Source organism: Schistocerca gregaria, chromosome 1 (genome assembly GCF_023897955.1).
Source record: "Schistocerca gregaria isolate iqSchGreg1 chromosome 1, iqSchGreg1.2, whole genome shotgun sequence".
Lineage (NCBI taxonomy): Eukaryota > Metazoa > Arthropoda > Insecta > Orthoptera > Acrididae > Schistocerca > Schistocerca gregaria.
Window position 1 is genome coordinate 414209228 of NC_064920.1, and position 23448 is coordinate 414232675.

The 23448-nt window shown below is 37.7% G+C and overlaps 1 protein-coding gene across 8 annotated transcripts in view; it reads right to left on the bottom strand.

Annotated features, from left to right (window-relative positions):
- The window catches only part of LOC126350130 (kinase D-interacting substrate of 220 kDa), a 372816-nt gene that overhangs the window by 67105 nt on the left and 282263 nt on the right, over positions 1 to 23448 (bottom strand). For all 8 annotated transcript variants that reach the window (XM_050002494.1, XM_050002491.1, XM_050002489.1 and 5 more), the window contains 8 exons: positions 22394 to 22492; positions 20188 to 20484; positions 19981 to 20079; positions 19683 to 19874; positions 17649 to 17753; positions 11071 to 11169; positions 1044 to 1187; positions 805 to 937 (listed from right to left, as the gene is read on the bottom strand). In XM_050002494.1, the coding sequence (XP_049858451.1) occupies positions 805 to 937; positions 1044 to 1187; positions 11071 to 11169; positions 17649 to 17753; positions 19683 to 19874; positions 19981 to 20079; positions 20188 to 20484; positions 22394 to 22492 (1168 nt within the window). The remainder of the gene's footprint in view (positions 1 to 804; positions 938 to 1043; positions 1188 to 11070; positions 11170 to 17648; positions 17754 to 19682; positions 19875 to 19980; positions 20080 to 20187; positions 20485 to 22393; positions 22493 to 23448) is intronic.

Consider the following 23448-nt stretch of genomic DNA (forward strand, 5'->3'; position numbering starts at 1 on the left):
ATGAAATGACTTCAGATATCAGCAAATATATTACTCCGACAGATTCAATCACATTTTTTACCCTGATCTCCAAAACAGTTACCAAACACTACTTTAAGCAAGACCAAATTTTACCAGTTTGTTGGTAGAGGACCCCAACTCTCCTTTTGTTTAACCATATTTCATTCCCCCAACCCCCCCCCCCCCCCCCCCCCCGACCGACTTCTAGAATCAACCCTGTCTCCCACAGTTACTTCAACTTTGAATATACAGTCAAAAGATACATACACTAACAAAGATAGTCAGTAAGTATCAATTTTTTATTGCAAACCATAACAATATGAAAAATTCTGAGTAGATTCTCTCATAAATCTGTTTTTCAAAATTTTCAAGGCCAATGAAAACAAACTCTACCGTCAATTTTATGCAACAAAACTTTAATGACTGACTGGATTCCCCTCCCCTTCTGCACTTTTCTTCTAATTCATACAGTATTTCAGTTTCGAATGATGGACAATGAAGGCAATCACATGATGAATTAAAATTATACTCCACTAGTTAAAATTATACCAATTGCACATTTACAACAAACACATAAGAAACTAAAAGGGATCATTCCAATGTTCTGGCTAAAAATGATTAGTTAATTTTTGTCTTTTTACAAAATCTAATTTCTTGGCTATGGCCCTATAAATTTAAGAATTATGAAAAATAAGACTGTGACAGCTTTCTAGAATACTTAAGTGTAGTAAATCACACTGATTAAATTCCACAATATGAGAATACATTAGTGTAGAAATATAATATACAGTTAACAATACTTACGAGCCCCAAATATCTGTCCTAGGATTGTTTTTTGATGATTCATATCAATATTATATGGCGTTTCACCTGCTTTATTTGGGCAGTACAGGAGTTGGCTGTTCTTTGGATTACGCAGCAGAATTTCCACTATGCCCTACGAAAAAATCATTATTACATTTAAAGGTGAAATTTGGCCAGTTCTGTTCATTGCTTATACTCACAAGAAAACTCTTCATTCATAAAATCCTATAAAAGTTCACCTTTGAACGTGCACGCATAGCAATATGAAGTGCAGTGTCTCCTTTTTTATCAGCAGCAGAAACTTTTGCTTTCTTGTCCAATAGTAACTGTGTAATTTCTGCATTTCTTATTCGAACTGCCCTCAGCAATGCTGTATCACCATCCTGAAAGAGAACACGTAATCATTTTTAAATGGATTCAGATTAATTTATATGTTTGTCAGGATGTCAACAAATATGTCACAGTGTACCATAGGGTAGCATATGAAGAGCTTTTTTGTTCCTGGTATATGTAAATGATTTACCTCTTTACAATGAAAGCAAAGTTATTCTTTTTGCAGGTCATACCACCAGCATAACCACTGGCACAAATTTACAAGACACCATAAGAAAAAGCAAAATGATATTTAAGTCTATCTCACAGTGGCTTGTAACCAAAATGGAATACATGGTAACAGGTATCCCTGGCATACAGAAACAACTGAAATAGTTAAAAACAAATAAGCCACCAGGTCTGGATGGAATACCAATTTGGTTTTACTAAGAATACAACACTGGCCTCTCATTTAGATTGTATTTATCATGAATCTCTCACCCAGCAGAAGTCCCAAGTGACTGACAAGGAGCACAAGTGACTCCCATATTCTGGAGGGTAAAAGAATGTACCCACAAAATTACAGACCAACATCCTTAACATTTGTTTGCTGCAGAATTCTTGAACATATTGTCAGTTCGAATACGATAATGGCCATGAACCAGTGTGATTTTAGAAAGCATCACTCATGCGAAACTCAGCTTTCCCCTTTCTCACGATATACTTCGACCTATGGATGATGGGCAACCAGATTTCTGAAAAGCATCTGACATGGTGCCCCATTGCAGACTGTTACTGAAGGTACAAGCATATGCAATAGCATCCCAAGTGAGTGACTCAAAGACTTCTTAATAATAGAAAAAAAATGGTTCAACTGGCTCTGAGCACTCTGGAACTTAACTTCTGAGGTCATCAGTCCCCTAGAACTTAGAACTACTTAAACCTAACTAAGCTAAAGACATCACACACATCCATGCCCGAGGCAGTATTCGAACCTGCGACCGTAGCGGTCGCTCAGCTCCAGACTGTAGCGCCTAGAACCGCATGGCCACTCTGGCCAGCTAATAATAGAACCCAGTAGATTATCCTCGATAGCAAGTGTTCACCAGAGCTAATGGTATTATCAGAAGTGCCCCAGGGAAGTGTGATAAGAGCACTATATTTTCTTTATACATACATAATGGGTCGGCGGGCAGGGTGGGCAGCAATCTACAGCTGTTTGCTGCTGATATTGTAGTGAACAGGAAGATATCATCATTGATTGACTATAGGAGGATATAACATGATAGGCAAAATTTGTAGTTGATGTGAAGAACTGCAGCTAGCACTTAAATGCAGAAAAATGTAAGTTAATGCAGATGAGTAGGAAAAAAAATAAAAAAAATGTTCAAACACTGCATTAGTAGTATGCTGCTTGAGACAGTCACATCATTTAAATACCTGGACATGATGCTGCAGAGCAATATGAAATGGAATGACCATGCAAGGGATGTAGCAGGGAATATGAATAGCCGACTTCACTTTATTAGGAGAATTTTAACAAAGTGTGGTTGGTTCATCCACAAAGAATAATTCATATATGGCACTAGTGGGACCCATTGTTGAATACTGCTCATGTTTTTGGAATCCACAACAGGTCGATTTCAAGGAAGACATCGAAGCAATTCATGGGCAAGCTGCTGGATTTGTCACCTGTAGGTTCAAACAGCACACACCTGTAGGTTCAAACAGCACACAAGTATTACAAAGATGCTTTGCGAGCTCAAATAGGAATCAGTGGAGGGAAGAAGACATTTTTTTATGATCACTATTGAGAAAATTTAAGAACTGGCACTGGAAGCTGACTGCACAACAATTCTACTGCTGCCAACATCCACTCTGTGTAAGGAGCATGAAGGTAAGATAAGAGAAATTAGGGCTCATACGGAGCCACAAGGCCAGTCATTTTTCCCTCGCTTCATTTGTGAGTGGAACTAGAAAGGAAATGACTAGTAGTGGTCTCTGCCCAACACCATGCGGTGACTTGAGGAGTATGTATGTAGATGTAAACAAAGATAAAATGAAAACAAAAAATAAATAATCTACTTCTGCTGTAATATTACAAACAAATCGTGATTAAAACTCAAATATCACTATTAAAAGTCCCACTAATTGTACTGTTGGAGAAAATATACACCTAGCCAGCAACTCTCCTGGCTTAAAGTATTCTGATGAAATGAACAGGAGTCTCCTCGTCAATATTTCCGATTTCAGATGATGAAAAAAACTGAATGACAATTCCCTATTTATTGAATCCGTGGCAACATGAGACAAGTTGTAATTTCAAGAATTGTGTAGGTGGCATAAAGAGAACATTTAGATTGGACTTGCTGTAATTATATCCACAGTTGGTTTATTCTAAACTGCCAAAAGTGTGCTATGCAAGTTGTGTGTGCTCTTCCCGCCACATGTAATCAATCTCTGGCAGGCACCATGGCAGATTCATGTGCTGTCCATTCACCACCCATTCACCAGTTTCAGAAAATTTTAAGAATCTGCAAAAAAGTATATGAATTAAAAATGGTGTAAACATGCAGAAGAAATATCAAGTACTTTTGTTAAAACAAAACTAATAAGAGAACCATCAGAAGTGTAAATAATGGATATTGATGGGTCTATGATATGTTGTAGAGGGACATGCCCTGAGTATGCGGCTATCTGAGTTTTTAGTGACGGGCCTTGATTATTGAGAAAATTGATTTTGAAGTGCACTGCACACTGTATATGCATGACGTTAGCCATATTCCAACCAAGTGAATGTGGCACAGGGGTTAAGAGTGCCATGCTGGAAGTACCGTGTTCAGGTCCTTTCTGCGTTTTTTCTTTTCTGTTTAAATCAGAATAGTCTGACATTTTTCCATTTCATTTTACAGAATATCAACAAACAGTGTAAAATGCATGAAATTATTAACAAGTTTGAATTGTGTAGGCTCCGTCAAACAGAAAGCAGACTGTCCACACGGACATCCCGTAGAAACTCTGTGTATTGTGACAGTGTATCACCCTGGTCACCGTCTTTTATTTGGCTATGGCGATATAATATCATAATACACAGAGTTCGCACAGACAGTCCTCTGTGTATTATGAACATGTATCGCCATGCTCAAACAAATGGCAGTGACCTAGCTCCTAAACTGCTAGTTTGCATTTGTCTTCAACATCCATTTCTCGCAACATGTTGTTAGTGCTGTGCACGTTTGAAGAATACAGTGAAATGGACGACCCAAGTGTGCCTACAGATGTGGAGCCAGAAGAAGATACATCAGAGGTAGAGGAGTTGAATGAACAATAGACAGGCGAAGTCACTAATGCTATCAAGTATGCCAAAAAGTTACTTCATGATTTAAATCTTCTAACAAATACACTGCCCAGGATGATCTCTGCTAATTCAATTGCAACTGGCAATGAGATATGTATCGCAATATAAGACCTATTGGCCGAGAGACATATCATCGATGGCGATGAATTAAAAAGCATCACCGAAGAAAACTGAGTGCACGAATACGAGGCAGTAAGTTTCACTTTTGTTGCATGTTCTCTTTCTTGCAGACGAATCTACATAATATAAACCTATTTACTTTGCAGTATATGGGAGTAGAGGGAGACGGCAATTTCGTCACCAACAAATTCGCACATGAACCAGCAGATTATGTGCCTCCATCTTAAAAAAAAAAAAAAAAAAAAAAAACCAAGCAATTGCTCTTGCAGTAGCTCATCTAAAATTGAGCCTAAAGAGTTTGCAATCCCACGGTGTCTCTCAATTAAAACATAAATCAATGCTTTATCGATGGAAAGAGGATGTGAAATGAGGTGGAACTTGTCGTGATGGGATCATGAGACGTGTGAACAGTTCATCAAAGCGAGACAGAATTTGGAACAGGTAAATCGTATCAAAATATATCATATACCTTGTAAGAGTCCGCCCCTGGTAGCTGAGTGGTCAGCATGACAGAATGTCAATCCTAAGAACCTGGATTCAATTCCCGGCTGGGTCGGAGATTTTCTCCGCTCAGGGACTGGGTGTTGTGTTGTCCTAATCATCATCATTTCATCCCCATCGACATGCAAGTCATCAAAGTGGCATCAAATCTAAAGATTTGCACCCGGAGAATGGTCTACCCAACGTGTGGCCCTAGTCACACATTTACATTTACCTTGTAAGAAAGAGACTGGCTTCTGAAAATAATATAATTTCTTCTGCGAGCAGGTGACAACCAGAACTTTACAGCAGTGGCCAATGAAAACTGCTGTTCCACTTCTATCGGATACCTTTAATTTTGTGGCCAGCTCGGCTTGGGTCAAACGACTTAAACAAAAGCATAAAATCAGGCAAAAGAAGATTGTGAAGTTCATCAGTTCCAAACAATGTGCAACAATGGAAAATGTATTGGCAGCTATGGAAGAATTCCTCACACAAACAAAACTACTTCCTCGTAATATTAACCTTGACTACATTATCAAATGGTCTGTCAATACCAATCAACGTACAATAGATTCCTCTCGGAGAAAGGGGCAAGAACTGTTCTCGTGCAGAGAAAAAGATTTAAGCACGGTAAGTCATTTGTACACAGCACAGTACACTCCAGCTGCGTCAGGAAAAGTGATCCCATACGTTTTTTTATGTATGCAGGAACCATTGGGAAAATTTGGCCCTAATGTTCAGAGAAGAGTGGATGAATTAACCCTCAAATTTAAAAACATAACATTCATGAAACTGGTGTACAAAGCCTTTTTAAAATCTGTGAGTCTTCCATATGTGGGACAGGAAAAACTTCTGTATATCACTGATATGTGGGGATGAACTGACCGTATACGATCATAGCTTCGTGGATGAGAGGAAACTGTGTGCCTGCACTGTAAAAGTTATCCCACCAAAGTGTACTTCACTTTGCCAGCCTTGTGAGGTTTAAATTTTCATGAAGAAAATTCAGAATGCTCCTGTTTTGTTGAAGACCAACAGAACAATCATGTCCAGGAATGATTCCATAAAACTACACTCACTAATTTTGCATTGATTCAGGGCACCCGCTTTTTCAAACATGATCAAACACGCATGGTTCACATCAATGAAAGAGAATCCTTTTTGAATGTTAATGAACAATGTTCTTAAAAACTCTGTGTACCTGCAAGGCAATCACTTTTATGAAAACGCTGGTGATAGTGAGTAGGATTTTGTAATAATGATGAGAAAATTAATTTACTATGGCAAAACTGAATATTTCTTAATAATTTCAAATAATGTACACTGTTTATCGATATTCTATAAAATATATCATGAAACTAGACACACAGCTCAGAACTTACTGCAAACTTGTTTCTCCAACATCCATTATTATGTTAAAAGTCGGAGCTAAATATTCATCCGAACTCACTACAATATTCGGAACACATTCAAGAAATAATGGAATGTTAATGGAGAGGAAATGCTGAAACCGAGTCTGAAACGATCATGAGCAGTGCTGAAAGTGAATTTGGTATACTTTGAATAGATATCACTGGCATTCGACAACCACAGGTTATTACACAACAAATGCATCGCTTGAACCACCCATCAGTTTGTGTCATTGAGGACTACAGGAAATGTCTTCTTAATTGGTATGTTGATTCCCTAATTCAGTAGTTGGGAGAACAATTTTCTGAAGAAAATAATGCATGTTTTTAAGATTTTCTATTGACACCCAAAGACAATGAAAGCTCAAAGTGACCTTGATATGGAAAGAATAAGAGACAATATCAACATATTCTATTGCAATCTTCTAGATAATTTCACTGAAGAAGCACACACATCAGTCAGTATATGGAAATGTGTCTGCAACTGAAAGATATATTGCTGAATCAAGCCTTGCTCACTCTAGTTTCAGCCCCAAAGATAGCCCCTAGCTTGCCAAAAAACCACCTGCTCCATGGAAAACTGTTCAGGTGCCTAATTACTATATTTATATTTTGTTTTCATTGTAGTTACTTAATGAGAAACACTTTGACACAGCTTCTAAAGTCTGTTTAAACAGTGCCATAAACATCTTTATTTATAAAAATTTGTTCTTATTAGTTGTAACAATTTCTTTAACTTTTTTGAAAGACTAATTTCAGTTGAGTAACTGAAAACTGTGAACTGATATACAGGGTGCGGCAGCGTTCATATTGTAATTTGACTTGCATGGTACAATGACGTACTGCAAGAATGCTCTCCAACTTGTGCTGCATTCATGTACTAATGAGCTGCCATTTTGAGTGTGATAGTGATACGGAGTGGTGGAGTGCACAGCACTGTGCCTTTACTGTTGAAAGTTATTTCAAGAATAACTACCCTGTTATTGCTACCCAGCACCTATTTCGGCAACATTTCAACCCATGTCGTCATGGGAAAGTTCCAGATGGATGGACCATCGTGAGGTAGGTACATGCATTTCCAACAACAGGTTCTGTTTGCAAATGGCAAACTGGGAAGAAGTGAAAGCACTATGTGGACATCAGAATCTGTGGAAAATGTTAATGCTGCACTATTTCATAGGCCAAAAAGATCTGCTCATCGTCATGCAGAAACTGCATATGTCTTATCGATCATTCAGGAGAATGTTCACTAAATTAGGCCTCACAATTGGGTTTCACGTCAAACAATCTGCTTAACCATGTGTGATCTCCTTTGCCAAAATCCACAAATGTTGCACGCCATCCTGATGTCAGATGAAGCTCATTTCGAGTTATGTGGATCAGTAAATAAACAGAGTGTGTGTTACTGGGGTGATGTAAACCCGCATGAACTGCACATCAAGCCCTTGCACAGTTCTCATGTCACTGTGTGGCGTGGAGTTGCTTCCTTTGGGATTATTGGACCTTACTTCTTTGAGGATGACAGCAGTGTGGCTGTAACTGTCACCAGTGAATGCTACCTAAGGATGCTGCAAGACTTTGTTCTTCCCCGATTAGGTATGGTGGATGTGGATGTGGAACAATTATGGTTTCAACAAGATGGAGCAACCTTGCATACAGCCAGAATTTGCATGGATTTCTTGCAACAGACATTTCCCGGTAGAGTAATTTCCCGTTTTGGTGCTATTTCCTGGCCACCTCACTCACCTGACCTTCAATGTGCAGACTTTTACCTTTGGGACTACCTGAAGCAAAAAGTGTTATGAACATGTTGTGACACCATTCCCGAGTTGAAGGATCGCATCAGAACTGCCATCAGCAATGTCCCAGGGAATACATAACACCGAGTTATGGAAAGCTTCCAACGCCGCCTAGATGAATGTGTTGTGCAGAGGGGCTATAATTTGACAGGACTCATATTCAAAAAGTAATCCACCCAATTTACAATGACTTACACATTAGTAAACAGCATACCTTTAACCATTAATTGACATAAGAGGTAATAAATAAATTACAGTTACTGCCAAATGGTATGTTTTTAATATCCTACTATGAACACTGCCGCACCCTGCACATCATGTCTGTAGCCATCTCAGACATGTAAGAAAGTGGCTAAAATGACCAATGGCAGATAATCGTCTCAATATTTGGTGTGTGGTGTCCATTCATTGAGACAAAATAAAATCACTGCAAGTCTTCTTTATTAAAAAAAAAATTGTACATAGTTAGATGCAGGAAGGAGTCAAGATGAATTCTGTTTATATTTAAGTAATGCACATATGTGAGGCTTTTTACACATATTTAATATCAGAACAGATTTCCTTAACCCCATCTTCTGTTTTGCTCTTAATATTACCAAATTGGTAACAAAGATGTAACAGTATTTCAAACTAAACTTAATATTTTCAGAATAATAGAACATTTGCATCATCCTTAGAATCAAAATTTGCAAACTATTGTGACTTATATTTGCTCTAATGAGTTTATTGTGTATTACGGAATTTTTTGTGTGCTATAACTATATAGAACAGAGTGTAAAGTATTGTTTTCACACTTTTCAACGAACTGATAGACAAAATTGTAAAATGCAGAAAACATAAAATGAATTATGACTCACAACACCTAAAAACTATTTGGTCTGAACACATATTAACTGGACTTGTCTCTTGACATCGACACTGAGACACGTACTGACACAGCGCTCTGTCTCAAAACACACCTTTCAAAGAGCACATGCAGAATATCCAACCTCTCCCCCATTAACTCTTTAAAATTAGACCCCTTACCAGTTAAAATCAAAATGTGTGAAATACAGCAAATTCACTTAAAACCAATATGCTGTGCACTAGAGCATCTGTCAAAAAGAATACTGCACACCAGAGCATGGCATTCAATCCAGGCATAGATTGATATGACATGAGGGTAGAGATGGTAGTTGGTTAGTCACCGATAGTTAGAGAGATAATGAAGGTTGGATATGATAGACTGAAATGATAATGACTTGGAAATGAGTGATCTCCAGCTTTTAGCAGCCACAGGGCCTGCCAGTGCAACCAGACTTCATTTCTGTCATACATTCCGAGGTCCCACATGTGCCAGTTTCAAGATGAATGGCAATGAAGGTAGAAATTGGTTGCCAGGGTCTGGTATGACTGGAGTAGGTGTGGGATGCCTGCCTCGGAGAGCAACTCAGTGACCCTGCTGAAATGCGGAGCATGAAACGCTTGCCCCAAGGCTACATTTTGTAGCACCTACAGCTTCTGTATCTTGTCTGAAGCACCATAGCCCCTCTTGGAGCACACTCCGAACTGAGTCAACATCAATATTGAAATAAGTAACTACACAATGTAATTGTAGAACACTGCTATTAGGCGCATTCAACGAATTGCTCACTGCAATGAAAGTTAATCTGACAACTATACAGAGTTAAAAGAAATGACCTGCTTTTTTCCGCATTGTTAATTTAAATCCTACTGCGTTCACTTTATCAGTGAATGCCAACATTACAGATACCACTGAGTTGTGCTATCTCACTGAACCTCAGTGCTGAACTAGTGATGCCCAATACGTTGGTTGCTGTACCCTTATTTGTTCTGTAGCTTTGGTAATGGTTACTGGGTTTGGATGTATTTTTGTTTTAAATAAAAAGGTGTGACTGCTCAACAACAGCTGTGGGGAAACATAAGATCTGGAAGTGGAGAACAGGATTCACTGCAATTAGAGTGCTAGCTCGTTTTATGTTTATAATACTGATTAGATACTAATGTAGCACTGTAAAAACCAATAGGAAAAAATGATGTGCACATAATAATGTCCTCAAAATTTCTAAATCACATGTATGAGAAAAGTGTTACGCCCCTACTTAGGTGAAAACCTGCAGGCATCCCTACTCAGCATACTAGTGATGGCATGTATATAGTCATTACTGTCTAAAGTATATTTGGTTTCTGATTAAGAGAAGCCTTTACAATAGTTAGCATGGCAATGTCCACCCAGTAGCAGTCAGTCAATACAAGTTGCAGTGATGAACCAACTTACAAATGGCCACAGTTTGTTACAACTGTCCAGACAAGACAACAGTCATTCTAACGGTCAAATCACATTGCACAATACAGTACCCCTAACTGTAGTAAACAATTCTCTTCTACCCATTGATTCTACGTATGCATCACTATCATAGCAATACACCTCATGTCAGCAAACACGTCAATGTTTAGTGTACACTTTTCTCAGATTTTGCTCACACTGCCTCATTTGAACACATTTGTATGATGATATTGTGCCCTTTTGCATCAATAAGTCACAGCAGCATTGGCTTTCCCATTTCCAAATTATTTAATAACCTACACTAAGCGAGCTTCAGTTAACACTGATTTTCCCAGTGTCAAAATAGGTCTACATGTTCATCGTTTTTCTGCTGTGTCAGTCACTTATATTAGAACACTGATTGAAGTCATTTGGCTGGACTTTCATGGGATGCATTCTCCACAAATTTTGGTGTAGTAAATTCTTTCTCCAAATGCAACACAAAAATTAATGCTGTACCTTTGTTGAAGTTTCCAAATCAGGATTAGCTGTCAGTAAAAGTTTCACCATTGCTACATTGCCTTTCTCAACAGCCCAGTATAATGCTGTTTTCCTGTCCTGGAACAAACAAAACATATCTTTTACTCACATTAAAAAGCATCATCTAATGTTTTAATTTAAAACTTATCAAAACAGGTTTCAAATTTCTATTTCATGTATTAGCTGATTCACAGTAGTTTTGCTAAATTTAATTCTTCCACCTAACATTTCTCAGTTGTATGCCATAATAAAGAACCTATTTGCCACATAATCAAGTTACTACAAATAAGTGAGCGAAGAACAAGCTTTTGATAGAAATTATTTAAACATTTACAATTGCATAGTATTTTTTCATTTACTTTGGTAACACACAAGATATATTGTCTTGTATCAGTTACATAAACTGTAGCCTCATTCATCTGTCTCTGGCACAAGTGCTATATGATTTAGATCAATCATCAATGGATAAATAAATCTGTTATATTTCATCACATTAACAGATGTATACAATCTTTGGAAAAAGTTCTTTCTGTATTCTGTTTGCAGTCATCAAACAAAAATATCCTAGAGGTAGCAACCCGACAAGAACTACATTTAAATCTGAAAAACTCCACAAGCCTATGTAATTATATCCACATGCCTTGTGTTGACTGTAGCTGTAAAGGTAAGTGTGTGTGTGTGTGTGTGTGTGTGTGTGTGTGTGTGTGTGTGTGCGCGCGCTTTCTTTATCTAGCTCATTAAAGAATTGTTCTGAAAGCAGCAAGTTTTCATACCATGTTGTATGTCTGTTGACAGTCCAATACTTTTACTATTTTGCACGTGGTCACCTTTACTTTTAAATTATTTATTTCCAATTAAAATAGATTTCTACTCACCACAAGAGAGGTGTGGGGCAGGTATAGCAGGTTAGGGGTGGGGGAAGGTGCTGTAGTGATGCCTGTGAGAATGTGTAGGGGTATGGTTGGGCAGAATGATTGACTGCTTAGGTGTAACATCGGAAGGTGGGGTGGAAGGGAGAGGGGAGAAGTAGACAGGGGAAAGGACTGTGCAGGTGTGCTTGGGGCAGGGGGGGATATGAGGTGTGTTTTAGGCTGACGTGGGAACCGGAAATGGATAGAGGCATAATGAGAAAGGAACTAGTGAAAATTGATGCCAGAGGGATCACGGTAACAAAGTGTATGTTACAGACAGAGTTCCCATGCTCAGCACCTCCTCTATAAGGAGAGGAGCACAATCTATCCTAATCCACATTATCACAAATAAGAAGTAAGGTACTCTCATGCATACATCCTGCACATTTAAGAAAAACTGTGTATGCAGTGATTATACTACTGCAGCAGACACTACACTGTAACATCATCTGCTGTTCTGAAATATTAAATGACTGAAATTCACAACAATATCTGATCTGAATTGATGTTTGTTGTGTGATGCAAACCTGTAGTCATCTATGTGATGTACAACAAATTATGATAAAAACTAGTGAGCCTACGTACTTGGCAAAATGATTATTTAATATAATAGTGGAAAGCCCTGGTAAAAATAATGCTAATGGAAGGAGTAAAAATAACCACTCAGTATACAATTAGGGAGGAGACTACATAGAGGTGTGTGTGTGTGTGTGTGTGTGTGTGTGTGTGTGTGTGTGTGTGTGTGTGTGTGTGTGTGTGTGCGTGCGTGCGTGCGTGCGTGCGTTTTGATTGATTGTTTGTTTGTTATGTCTGAGGAAAGGCATTGTCTGGAAGCTTGTCAATACCTTCAGTTTTGTTAACGTACCTCTCAACATCTGAACTGTATGATGAGTGGTCACCTTCACTCTCTGTTATACAATTAACATTTTTCAGAGACTATTACTTACAAGTCAAAAGACAGAAAGATGCTAATTATGTCAATGTTTTGCATTCATATTTTGTGTAGTAGTGCCAAGACCAAAGTTATAACACTTGGTTCAAAGTAAAATATTCCGTGCATTTTGTGACCAATTTGCTTCATTTAGACCAATCAGTTCCAAGAAATTTTATAATGTGATCATTTTACTTACAAATCAGTTAGTTTTATGTTTTTCAAGGTTCAAAAAAGAAGTGAAAGCTAGTTATGTGAAAAATGGTACACTATTACCTGACTGTTTGTTGTGTAAGTGGTTATATATCATTATCAATGCTATACTCTTCTTTTGGGAACACTTTATTAGCCAAGATCACAAATATCTGTGCACTGATGTCCAGTCACATTAATGACCTTTCCGAAGACTGAATAACTACATTTTGCAGTACAGACCACAGCATGATGTGCAGCAAGAGATTCAGTAAGGTTCTGGAAGGTACTGACATGGACGTGGTGCCATGCCAACTCCAGTGCCTTTATCAGCTGCACTAAGTTTCTTGCTTGAGAATCCACTGCACCAACAGGCTGATTGAGGTGGTCCCACATATTCTCTGGGGAGTTTGGTGGCAAGAGGAGTATGTTAAACTCATTCTGGTGCGGTCTGAGCCGCATACATACATTGCAACCAACATACACTGCACTCGAACCGTGCACATACACTGCAAGCTGTGTAGCTGTTGCTTTGTACTGTTGGTAGATGCCATTATGCTGAGGAACAAGAAACTGCATTTGAGAGTGGACGTAGTCCCCAAGGATAGATGTATACTTCGGTTGATCCGTTGTGCCTTCCAAAATGATGAGAACACTCAGGAGCGCCCTCCGGCATGGATCCTTCTGACATTTGTTGCAGGGTGTTTACTTTCAGAAATTTCACACATACACACCAATGGCCATCTGTCCAATGGACCATAGAACATAATTCATCCAAAAAAGGCTACCTGTCATCACTCAATGGACATCGAGTTGCAGTACTGGTGTGCAAATTCCAGCCTTTGTCACAGCCAGAGTGTATGAACCAGGTGCTAGCTTGGGAGGTCCATATTCAGCATTGTTTGCTGAATGGTCATTAAGGATACACTGCTGGAAGCCCATTGGTTCACCTGTGTGGTCAGTTGCTCAACAGCTGCAGGCCTGTTCACCTGTATGCTTCTCCACAGCCATTTTGCCATGCAAGATGTATTTTAACCATGGCAGCATGAAAACAGTTCACAAACCTCGCCATTTTGAACATTTCCATCCTTGGCCTGAAAGCCAATGATCATGCCGTTTTGGATGCTAGATCCATCATTTCCCCCCCCCCCCCCCCCTCCCCACCCTCTTCCAACAAATTTTATATACCCTCCACAGCTAGGGCCACAACCTGACATCTGTCACTGGCTATTGTGTGTTGACATCTAACATAGGCACTGGTCACATTAATATGATTGGACCGTGAATGACCAGTTTTGGAAATTACATCCTAGCATACATTCATAATTAACATCATGCAATGAACTGTCACACACTTTAATACAAATTTTACTGAAAATGTTTATATTCTATATTGTTTGATATTATACTGCAAACTGTGGTGTGCAGTAATGCACTGCCTTATGCCTTGTAATATATCATTTAATACTGCACATATTTCTGCAACTTTTACTGACTTTTAGTATTTCTTGAGAGGCTGGTTTACAGTTACAGTCAACATGTAACATCAATATGTACCATTTGATACAGTTGCGTTCCGACCAGAAATAGACTCTTCCTTCTCATCCCATCCAGTAAGTTTCCACTGATACGAAGCTCTGGGTAACTTTTCCTAATTCTCCCCCATTTCCTAAAGGCCAACAGTCCTTTTCCTTCACCTCTCTTTCTTTTCCTTTAACCTTTCTGCCAGAAGAAGGAACCACAGACTCTTGAAAGGTTGCAAATTTCAGTACTTTTACACATGTTCTCTTGCTTCCCCTTTGTGAATATTTTTTTTGACCATCCTGTTTCAATCTATTTTTTTATAAAATTGTCATTGTATAAGAGGTCATCTTTGCATATACTTTCCAATATTTAATTAATACATAGACACTGTTTCATACCACATATCTCACTCACAATAACTCTCTGTCAAATGCTCAACTGAGATCAACTGCACCTCACACAGTCAACTAATGGAAATTGTTAACACATGGTTTTAACGCATCACCATAATTTTGTTTTTAACTGTTATGTTAGTTGTATGTACACGAAACCCTTACAGTGTTCCAGTTTAGCCCATTGTCCCATACAATGTTGTGTATATGACATTTGTATCTTTCATTATTCTTCATAACATTTTACACTTAAGCCCTGGTATGGGCCATCTTCAGTGTTCGGACTTCGTGACAGCAGGTATTTCCTTTGTCTTGCACTCATAACTCACAGTACTACATTACATATGCTTCAATGTAATTTTTAAAAATGGTTTTACTTGCATAGGCCTGAACACCACTTGGTGAAGAACATTGAATGTAACATGCACCTTCTCTCTGTCAATGTGAGTGCATTTGAACATTATCTGTTATGCAAGCAATAATTTACAATGTTATATAAAGTGCATGTTCAGCCATATTATAAGTGCATGTGGCTGTCTTCGTATAATATATTTTACATATGATTGATGTACGGTACCATTGGTTTTGTTACAATATTATACATTTTGGAATTTGTTCTTCACAGATAAATGTCCCAACACTACAACAATGTTATGGTTTACTGTAATGTGGTCATCCAAATTTTATCTCGTGCACCATTTGTGATTCTATCTGTGAAGCTCTCTGCCACAATAATTTTATATTTTTTATGTTTTAAATCCTGCATCATTACAATCTGTAAATTGTTTTTTGTATCACTGTATATTACTATTATACAGGCACACTTACATCTGTGTTTCTTTGTCAATTTACATCCCAAATCTGAACTGGTGCCTGGTGGCAGCTCAAGCACCTGAAAGTCTCTTTATAAGCTATCTCTGTCTATCTCTATCTGTCAGCAGGGACAAATTTTCTGATACTGTACTATATGACATGTATTTTGCTACCTACTTATCATACCATTTCAGTATACCTACTGCATTGTGAAATGATATCGGGTGTAACAGAAAAATGCCTTTATTGTGAGGTATGTTTCTCATGAACATATCTCAAACATATGTTCATTTTTTGACTGTGGATACATTTTCATATAGCCACTTTTAATTTCTCTTGCAGTAAAATTGTAGACACTAGTACTTTGTACTAAGTGGTAAATAACACTATTGCTATGCAGTCTATTTTCTTGTGTGTGTATTCCAGTTGAATACTGACCTGTATATTTCTAAATATTTTATAGCTCTGAAGATGGCAATTTTTATTTGGCAAAATTAGTTATCAATATACACAATTTAAAGTCATGCTAATAAAGTGTTCCCAAAAGAAGGGTACAGCATTTACCCTTCTGCTCTCTCCCATTCCCAAGGTGCTGTAGACATGTATGCATGCCACTTGTGTTTCCTGTGTTTGACACTGAGCTGCTGACCTCTCACAGCTGCAGATGAGTTACTCCCATATCTTGGTGAATTGAAAAAGTATTGAATATTTATCATATAATATTTGAGCATCTTTGCATGTTGTCATTTGGCAAGAAACTTAGTTTCAATACCTCAAATAGTTAATGAAATATAATGTTTATTATGATTACAAAATTCGCAATGTGTAAGGACGGAAATGGGTGCATCACGCATACCTTCCTTCGGATATAAAAATCAATAATTCGATAGTGAAAGGAGATATTGTTCTGCTCTCAATTTTAAATAAAATTTTGGTATCTTATCTACATTTTATTCACTGATATGTATCAGCTAAAATCAACCATATGCAAAGTTTACTCAATGACTTTTTACCCCTGCACACACTTCAAAATTGTGTGCAACATATTACTTAATTTTTGATGCTGTACAGTAAGTATGATGCATAATGAAAATAAATTCAGCTGTTTATCAAGCAAAAGTATCAGACTGTAAGATACGCAATTTTTTCATCTAACAGTTTTCTTAAAATCAGATGATTATCTCACGGCACAGAATCCCATCTCTCTGCACAGGCACCAGTATTAGTCGAGCAGTACAGCCATAAGTGAAGTCACCCTCAACACTGAATACAGAGGGCATGTCTGTAGCAGTGAAAGGTTTAACTTTCGATGTGTTTCAGTGTTACCTGTATACCATTTCATTTTCTGTGCACATAGATAAGTTATCCTGTAGGTCATTGCGATTTACAAATTATATGACTGTGTAATATGCTCATAATTTAAATATCAGCGACGGGTTTGTAAATGGGCTGGGATTCATAAATTGAATCCATTATGTGCTTTATTATTTATGTCCTCTTCACAATGGTGGTCCCTTGCTTTAAGCTCCAATTGTGGCTCAGCAATATGATGAGCATTCATATGCTGGTTGTATGACTGTGAAGGTGTAGTCTTTCACTTGTGTGTAAGTACTTTATTTCAAAAATCCAGTGATATACATGGAATATTTATGAGTCAGTACGCATTTTTCAGAATGCTACATGCAAAACTTCTTTATGTCTGTTTTCACTTATAAACATTTTTCAGCAAATGCACCCAACATTTTAAATGGTGATAAACCATGGAGTGTCCAACACTACAATGAAAAATCTTACCTTTCCACTAATGTCTACATCTGCATACTTTTTCAGAAGAGCTTCAACAACCCCTCTGTGGCCTCCTTTAACAGCATGAATTAAGTTTGTGTCTCCAGCTCGATCCTGAAATTTAACCAGAAATCATCCTTAAATAGCTGACCAAATTCACTGCCATCATGCAGATGGAAATTCCCAAATGCAATAAAAGAGGTGTTATATCTTATTTCTAGATAACACAATAGCAGGGGTGGTGGCAAAGGGGGGGGGGGCTATGGGGGCTATAGGCAGCCCCCCCCCCCCCCCCCATGGAAATCATATTACACTGGATAAAATGACTTCTTAAATGAGCGAATATCTTACTGCAACATATTCAATCACTTTTTTTATAATTATGTAGCAATATAGGTTGCAATGTATTCCTAACACATTTTAACAAAAGAATAAGAGTGGCAAATAGCTTACTACCTAAACCAATAAATATCATTTAACTAAAAATAGGCATCTCATTATTTATTATACACATAGAAAACAGCTTGCTTACATGCTTCCTAGACTGTGACCTGGAGAACAGATGTGCACTAAGCGAATGCTGTTCAGCAGGCAGGTAAATGAATTATCTTACAGTACCATAAACTGTCATTTTCTGGGAAAGACCAGATTTTTATTTCACCGAATTCCAGTCAAAATTATGTTTCAGCATTGCGAACCAAGTCCTGAACTTGCTTCTGCAGAGCATACTATTTCGAAACTTGGTGGAATGTAACACATCACCAACAATGGTCACTGCAGTGCTACTTCACACAATACTGATTCATTTTAAAGGTGGCGCTGGCAAGACATAAATTCCTGACTGGTAGCAGCACTGTTGCCTCCTTTTAGCCGTGTAGTGCTAATGGCTACATACGAAAGCAATAGTTTAGCTGTAAGAGCACCAATACATTGACATAGATACATTTACAAATTGTGTTATAATGCAATCAAAATTATTTTGTGACTTATGTTGCATTGTGGCAAATGGTAGGGGCCAGCTGCCATATGACCGTAATTCTTTCTTCAAAGCAACACGGTCACTGTGTTGCCCGTTTTGCATATTGCATATACCATCTTGTGAAGTGTGACAACACTTTCTTCATCCACTGCAACCTGTCAATCAAGCATTAATTTTATTCAGAGTGTAGACAATTGGTTGAGGTGGGTGCAGGGAAGCTGCTGTGCCCAGACCACTGCAACTGTGATGCATTTTCTTACATTGACTAGACTACATCAGCCTGTATTTCAGCTCCCTTTTTTGGAGGGCGAAGTATATGTATCTATTATGATAATAAACATAAGTACAGAAACTGAGCTTTTGTGTTGAATATTTTGTTTACATACACATATACTAGCTAACGATTATTCTTTGTAAGTTAACTGGATGCCTTTTATCATCATACTCTGTACTTACCCAAGTCTTTAAATTGTTTAGCAAAAAAGCTACTCACCTAAAATGGGGAAAGAAGACAATAATGGTTACTGCTTCCCTATTCATAGTAACCACTTACAGTAGGGAGATCACTACATACTTAAAAACTATGTTTTGCTCTGTACTGCTGAATAATGCTTAACAATAGAGAAACTTATTTGTCGCAAACGCCCATGAGGAATTGCAGATCCAGACCCCATATACACACATAATTTACTGAATGCTTTTAATGTAATTTTGGAATTTCTGAGATTTAAAATTTGCTTCATAATAAAAAAGATATCCCGTTTACATAAAGTCTAGTGAATAGTGATCGTCTGGATATTAGTAAAAATGAAGGGTCAGATTGCTACTTACTGTAAAGAGGACACGTTATGCTGCAGACAGGCACAATTAAAAGACACTTACACAGATCTTTCTGCCACAGCCTTCATCAGCAAAAGAGAATAACACACCATTCAAACACACAAGCAAGCACACCTCATGCACACATGACTGCCACCTCCAGCATCTTGGGCCAACTTTCAATTAGAATAAATGATGACTAATACAAAAGGGTGTATGTAACAATACATACTGAATGGGCTTACCTGAATGTTAATGTATGCACCAGCATTAAGTAATGCAACAGCTATTTCATGGAATCCCTCCTTACAGGCTAGAGTCAGAGCTGTACATCCATCCTTGTCTAATGCATTCACATTGGGTTTATGTTCCAACAAACGATTGACAACTTCGACGTGATTTCCTAATGTAGCAACAAGCAGTGGCGTCCATGAATACTGCAAACAAAATTAGCTTATAAAATTGTTTCACTGTGATGACAGAGAAGTTATTCCAAATTCCATAGTAGAAAGATTTAAAAAATGTTTATTAAGAAATACCTACCATTCCTGCTGTGTCAACATTGGCTCCTGCCTTCAAAAGGGCATCCACTATTTCTGTATTTCCCTTCCTGCTAGCCCAAATAAGAGCAGTAGTGCCATACTGAAATAAACACTTACATTGAAAGAGCACTGAATGACTGCATGTAGCATAATACCAGCACAAATTAATCTTTATGTTAGGGATTTGTGTCTGTTGAGAGTTTCTCACCTTGTCACCAACATTAACTTTTGCTCCATTCCTAAGCAACTTTTGCACTATAGTAGAATGCCCTCTGCCTGCAGCCCACAGTAGAGCAGAAAGGTGGAAGTTTCCATGAGCATTTACTTCGGCATTATGAGCCACGAGGACATCAACTACGTTATCTCGTCCTTTGTAAGCTGCCCACATGAGTGCTGTCCAGCCACCCATGTCACGGTGCTCCGTGTCAGCTCCATGCTCCAGCAGTTCCTCACAAATATCGGCATAGCCTTCCTTTGCTGCACACAGTAGTGCTGTCCAGTTGTCCTGTGAAAGGGGAAATCTGGTCAGCGAAACAGGGTATTCCACAGATACACCTTACTTTAACTATATGCAATACAATTCAGAAAGTTGGTACTCATTATTTTTACATTATGCCACCCTGATACAAAAGAAACTTCGCTGAAAACAAAGAAGAGAGGAAGATGCTGAAGATACTTGCACAATGTTATTGCATGCTTGAAATCACTGGAGGATTTTCATTCCTATTCACCAGCCCACATATTTTCTTACAAAACATCTGTCCTTCAAAAGACATAACAGTCATTATTCTTGAATGTTCCCACATTGTACATGTTTCGTGTTATTTTAATGTATATTTAGAACTATAAACAACTTATATATTTATATCTGACACTTGTGTCCATTGCCAAGTGCATGATATAAATTGTATGAATGGTTTAAGTTCCTATTCCTCTCCTAAGAATTACAAGGAGGTAGGAAAAATCAAATGGGATCAAATAATGCCTTATTATAGTGGATTATTTATACTTTCTAGAAAAGTTTATACCATACTGAACATAAACACCAATAAAAAAGAACTGTGTTTAGGACTAATACTCAATACCATAAAAGTGAATTTCAGATGTTGAGCTCTGCTGTAGATGTTCAGTTTATAACCAAATATTTCAGATCTGATTCTTCATTTACCATTAAGAATAATTTCAAATAAAATCATGTGTATGTTCATAAGTGTGCTCTGAAATATTCACTGCTTTGCAATTATTGAAAATTTGACGATCCTGGTTATCGAGAAGATAAATGCTTACAGATTGGACGAAAAATTTTGCTAATTTTGAATTTACAGTTAAAAATCACAGCTCACAATGAATGATCAACCAATGTTATAGCATATCAATTAAAAATGTCTCGATATGACACAAAAATCAGTAAAAACTTGCCCTTTCACCTAGAGAAGGCCACAATTGAGTAATGTACCACTATCTACAATGAGTCCTTTCCCAGAAAAATATTCCATTACATTATAGTATAAAATATATATTTAAATAGAAAATAATCCTGCTAGCTCTTGGTAAAGTATATGAAATTGTACTACGAGGGTTGCCAAGAAAGTAACGCACCGCATTTTCTTTCTTCAACAATTCTTTATTCAACATAATGATAACTACACACATGAAAGAATGGTGTTTTATCTGCACATCCTATTTTTTCATGTAACCTTCATTCCATTCTATAGCCTTCCTCCAGCGCGAGACAAGGGTGTGTATGCCCTGTCGGTACCAACCCTCGTCCTTGTGGCGGAGCCAGTGGTTCACTGTGTGAATCACCACCTCTTCGTCCTCAAAATGTCTTCCAAAAATGGCATCCTGTAATGGCCCAAAAATTAAGTCGAAAGGGGCTACGTCAGGGCTTTAGGGTGAACAGTCTTCCTGACCACTGCAAATCGTGGAGTTCCGCTGAACCGTCTTCTGATGTCTTCACTCTCCGTGCCCAGTAACTATCCGTACTTCTGCTGACAGCAGATGCTCCATAGGTGTTGCACAAGTGTTTGTGAATATTCCCCACTGTTTCTTTCTTTGCAGTGCGAAATTCAATGACGGCATATTGCTTGTAATGTACATCACCTACAGACGTCATTTTGAAATTGCCCCGCAGCTACACTATCTGTCAGAAGTGACAGAAACTTGTAGCACTCATTCAATGTGGTGCGTTACTTTACGGACAAACCGTCGTACAATAATATGTATTTGCTCTGAAAATATGTAACTGCACCATGTTTTAAGTTACATTGTTGTACTATCAAAATCATCAAACCATGATTATCATTATCAAAAATTATTATTATGATTATTACCATCATCATCATCATCATCATCATCTAGGTACTTGTATTTTTATGAAATGACTTTTATTAATTTTCTGTTTAATTACTCACCCCATCTTCAGCATTAACCTCTGCTCCATGATTGATTAATTCCCGAACAAAATTAAGCTTCCCTTTTGTTGCTGCAAAAATGAGAGCTGTTGTTCCATTCTGAAACAAAGGAATCACAAATGGGGCTAAAGGAAAGACATAAAATCACAGCAACAAAAACAATCACATAACCACAACTAATAATACCTTTACTGCTACTGCTGCTACCACCACCAACAATGACAACAACACTTCTTCACACAGATATTTTCTAATTCCATTTGGAGTAACTGTTCATCTTACATGGCAATTTCTACAAACTTCCCTGGCAAATTCTTTCACTTTAATTTCAGAATAAAATGTGAATGATGGCTCATTTCAATCAGTATACTTCTTTTATCATAGATATGCCTAATGTTGACATAATCTATAGAAATTCTACATGTTTTCTACGCTGATAGACATATATTTGGGACAATGTTTATTTTACTGTGTCCTGCAAACACTTCAAACTGGCTCACCTACAAGAATACAATCCCTAATTTGCCTTCAACTTCCCTTCTTCCACCATTATAATATCAAAAACACTTATTTTGAATTCAGGGATGTGGTTTCCACCATTCTATAACAACACAGAGCTGCATATTTATTTGCAATTCAAGTAACGACGATACATGTTAATACAATGCAGTAAATTGTATTATTACCTCAGCAGTTGCAACTTTTAGTGTTCTTTCAAACTCTCACCATCCCATTCCCCACACTAGGAGATGTAAATAGAAAAAACTGAAGGGAAGAAGATTAAAATTTAGCATTCCATTACCACTGGTTTCATTAAAAATGGAACACAATTGGGCCAGAATGTGGAGGGGGAAATTGGTCACAAAATTTGAAAAGCGATTTTTGGAAATTTTAAGCTGCTACTCCAGAATACCAACCCAGTGCTTGACAGAGTCTCGGTCAGGAAAGGAGCAGTAATAAACAGAACGAGTCATTTTTAAGTTGAAAACTTCTTGAACACACAGTCTGAATCAATGTCTTGTTTCTCGAGAGTTGTCAGTATACATTTTGTTCAA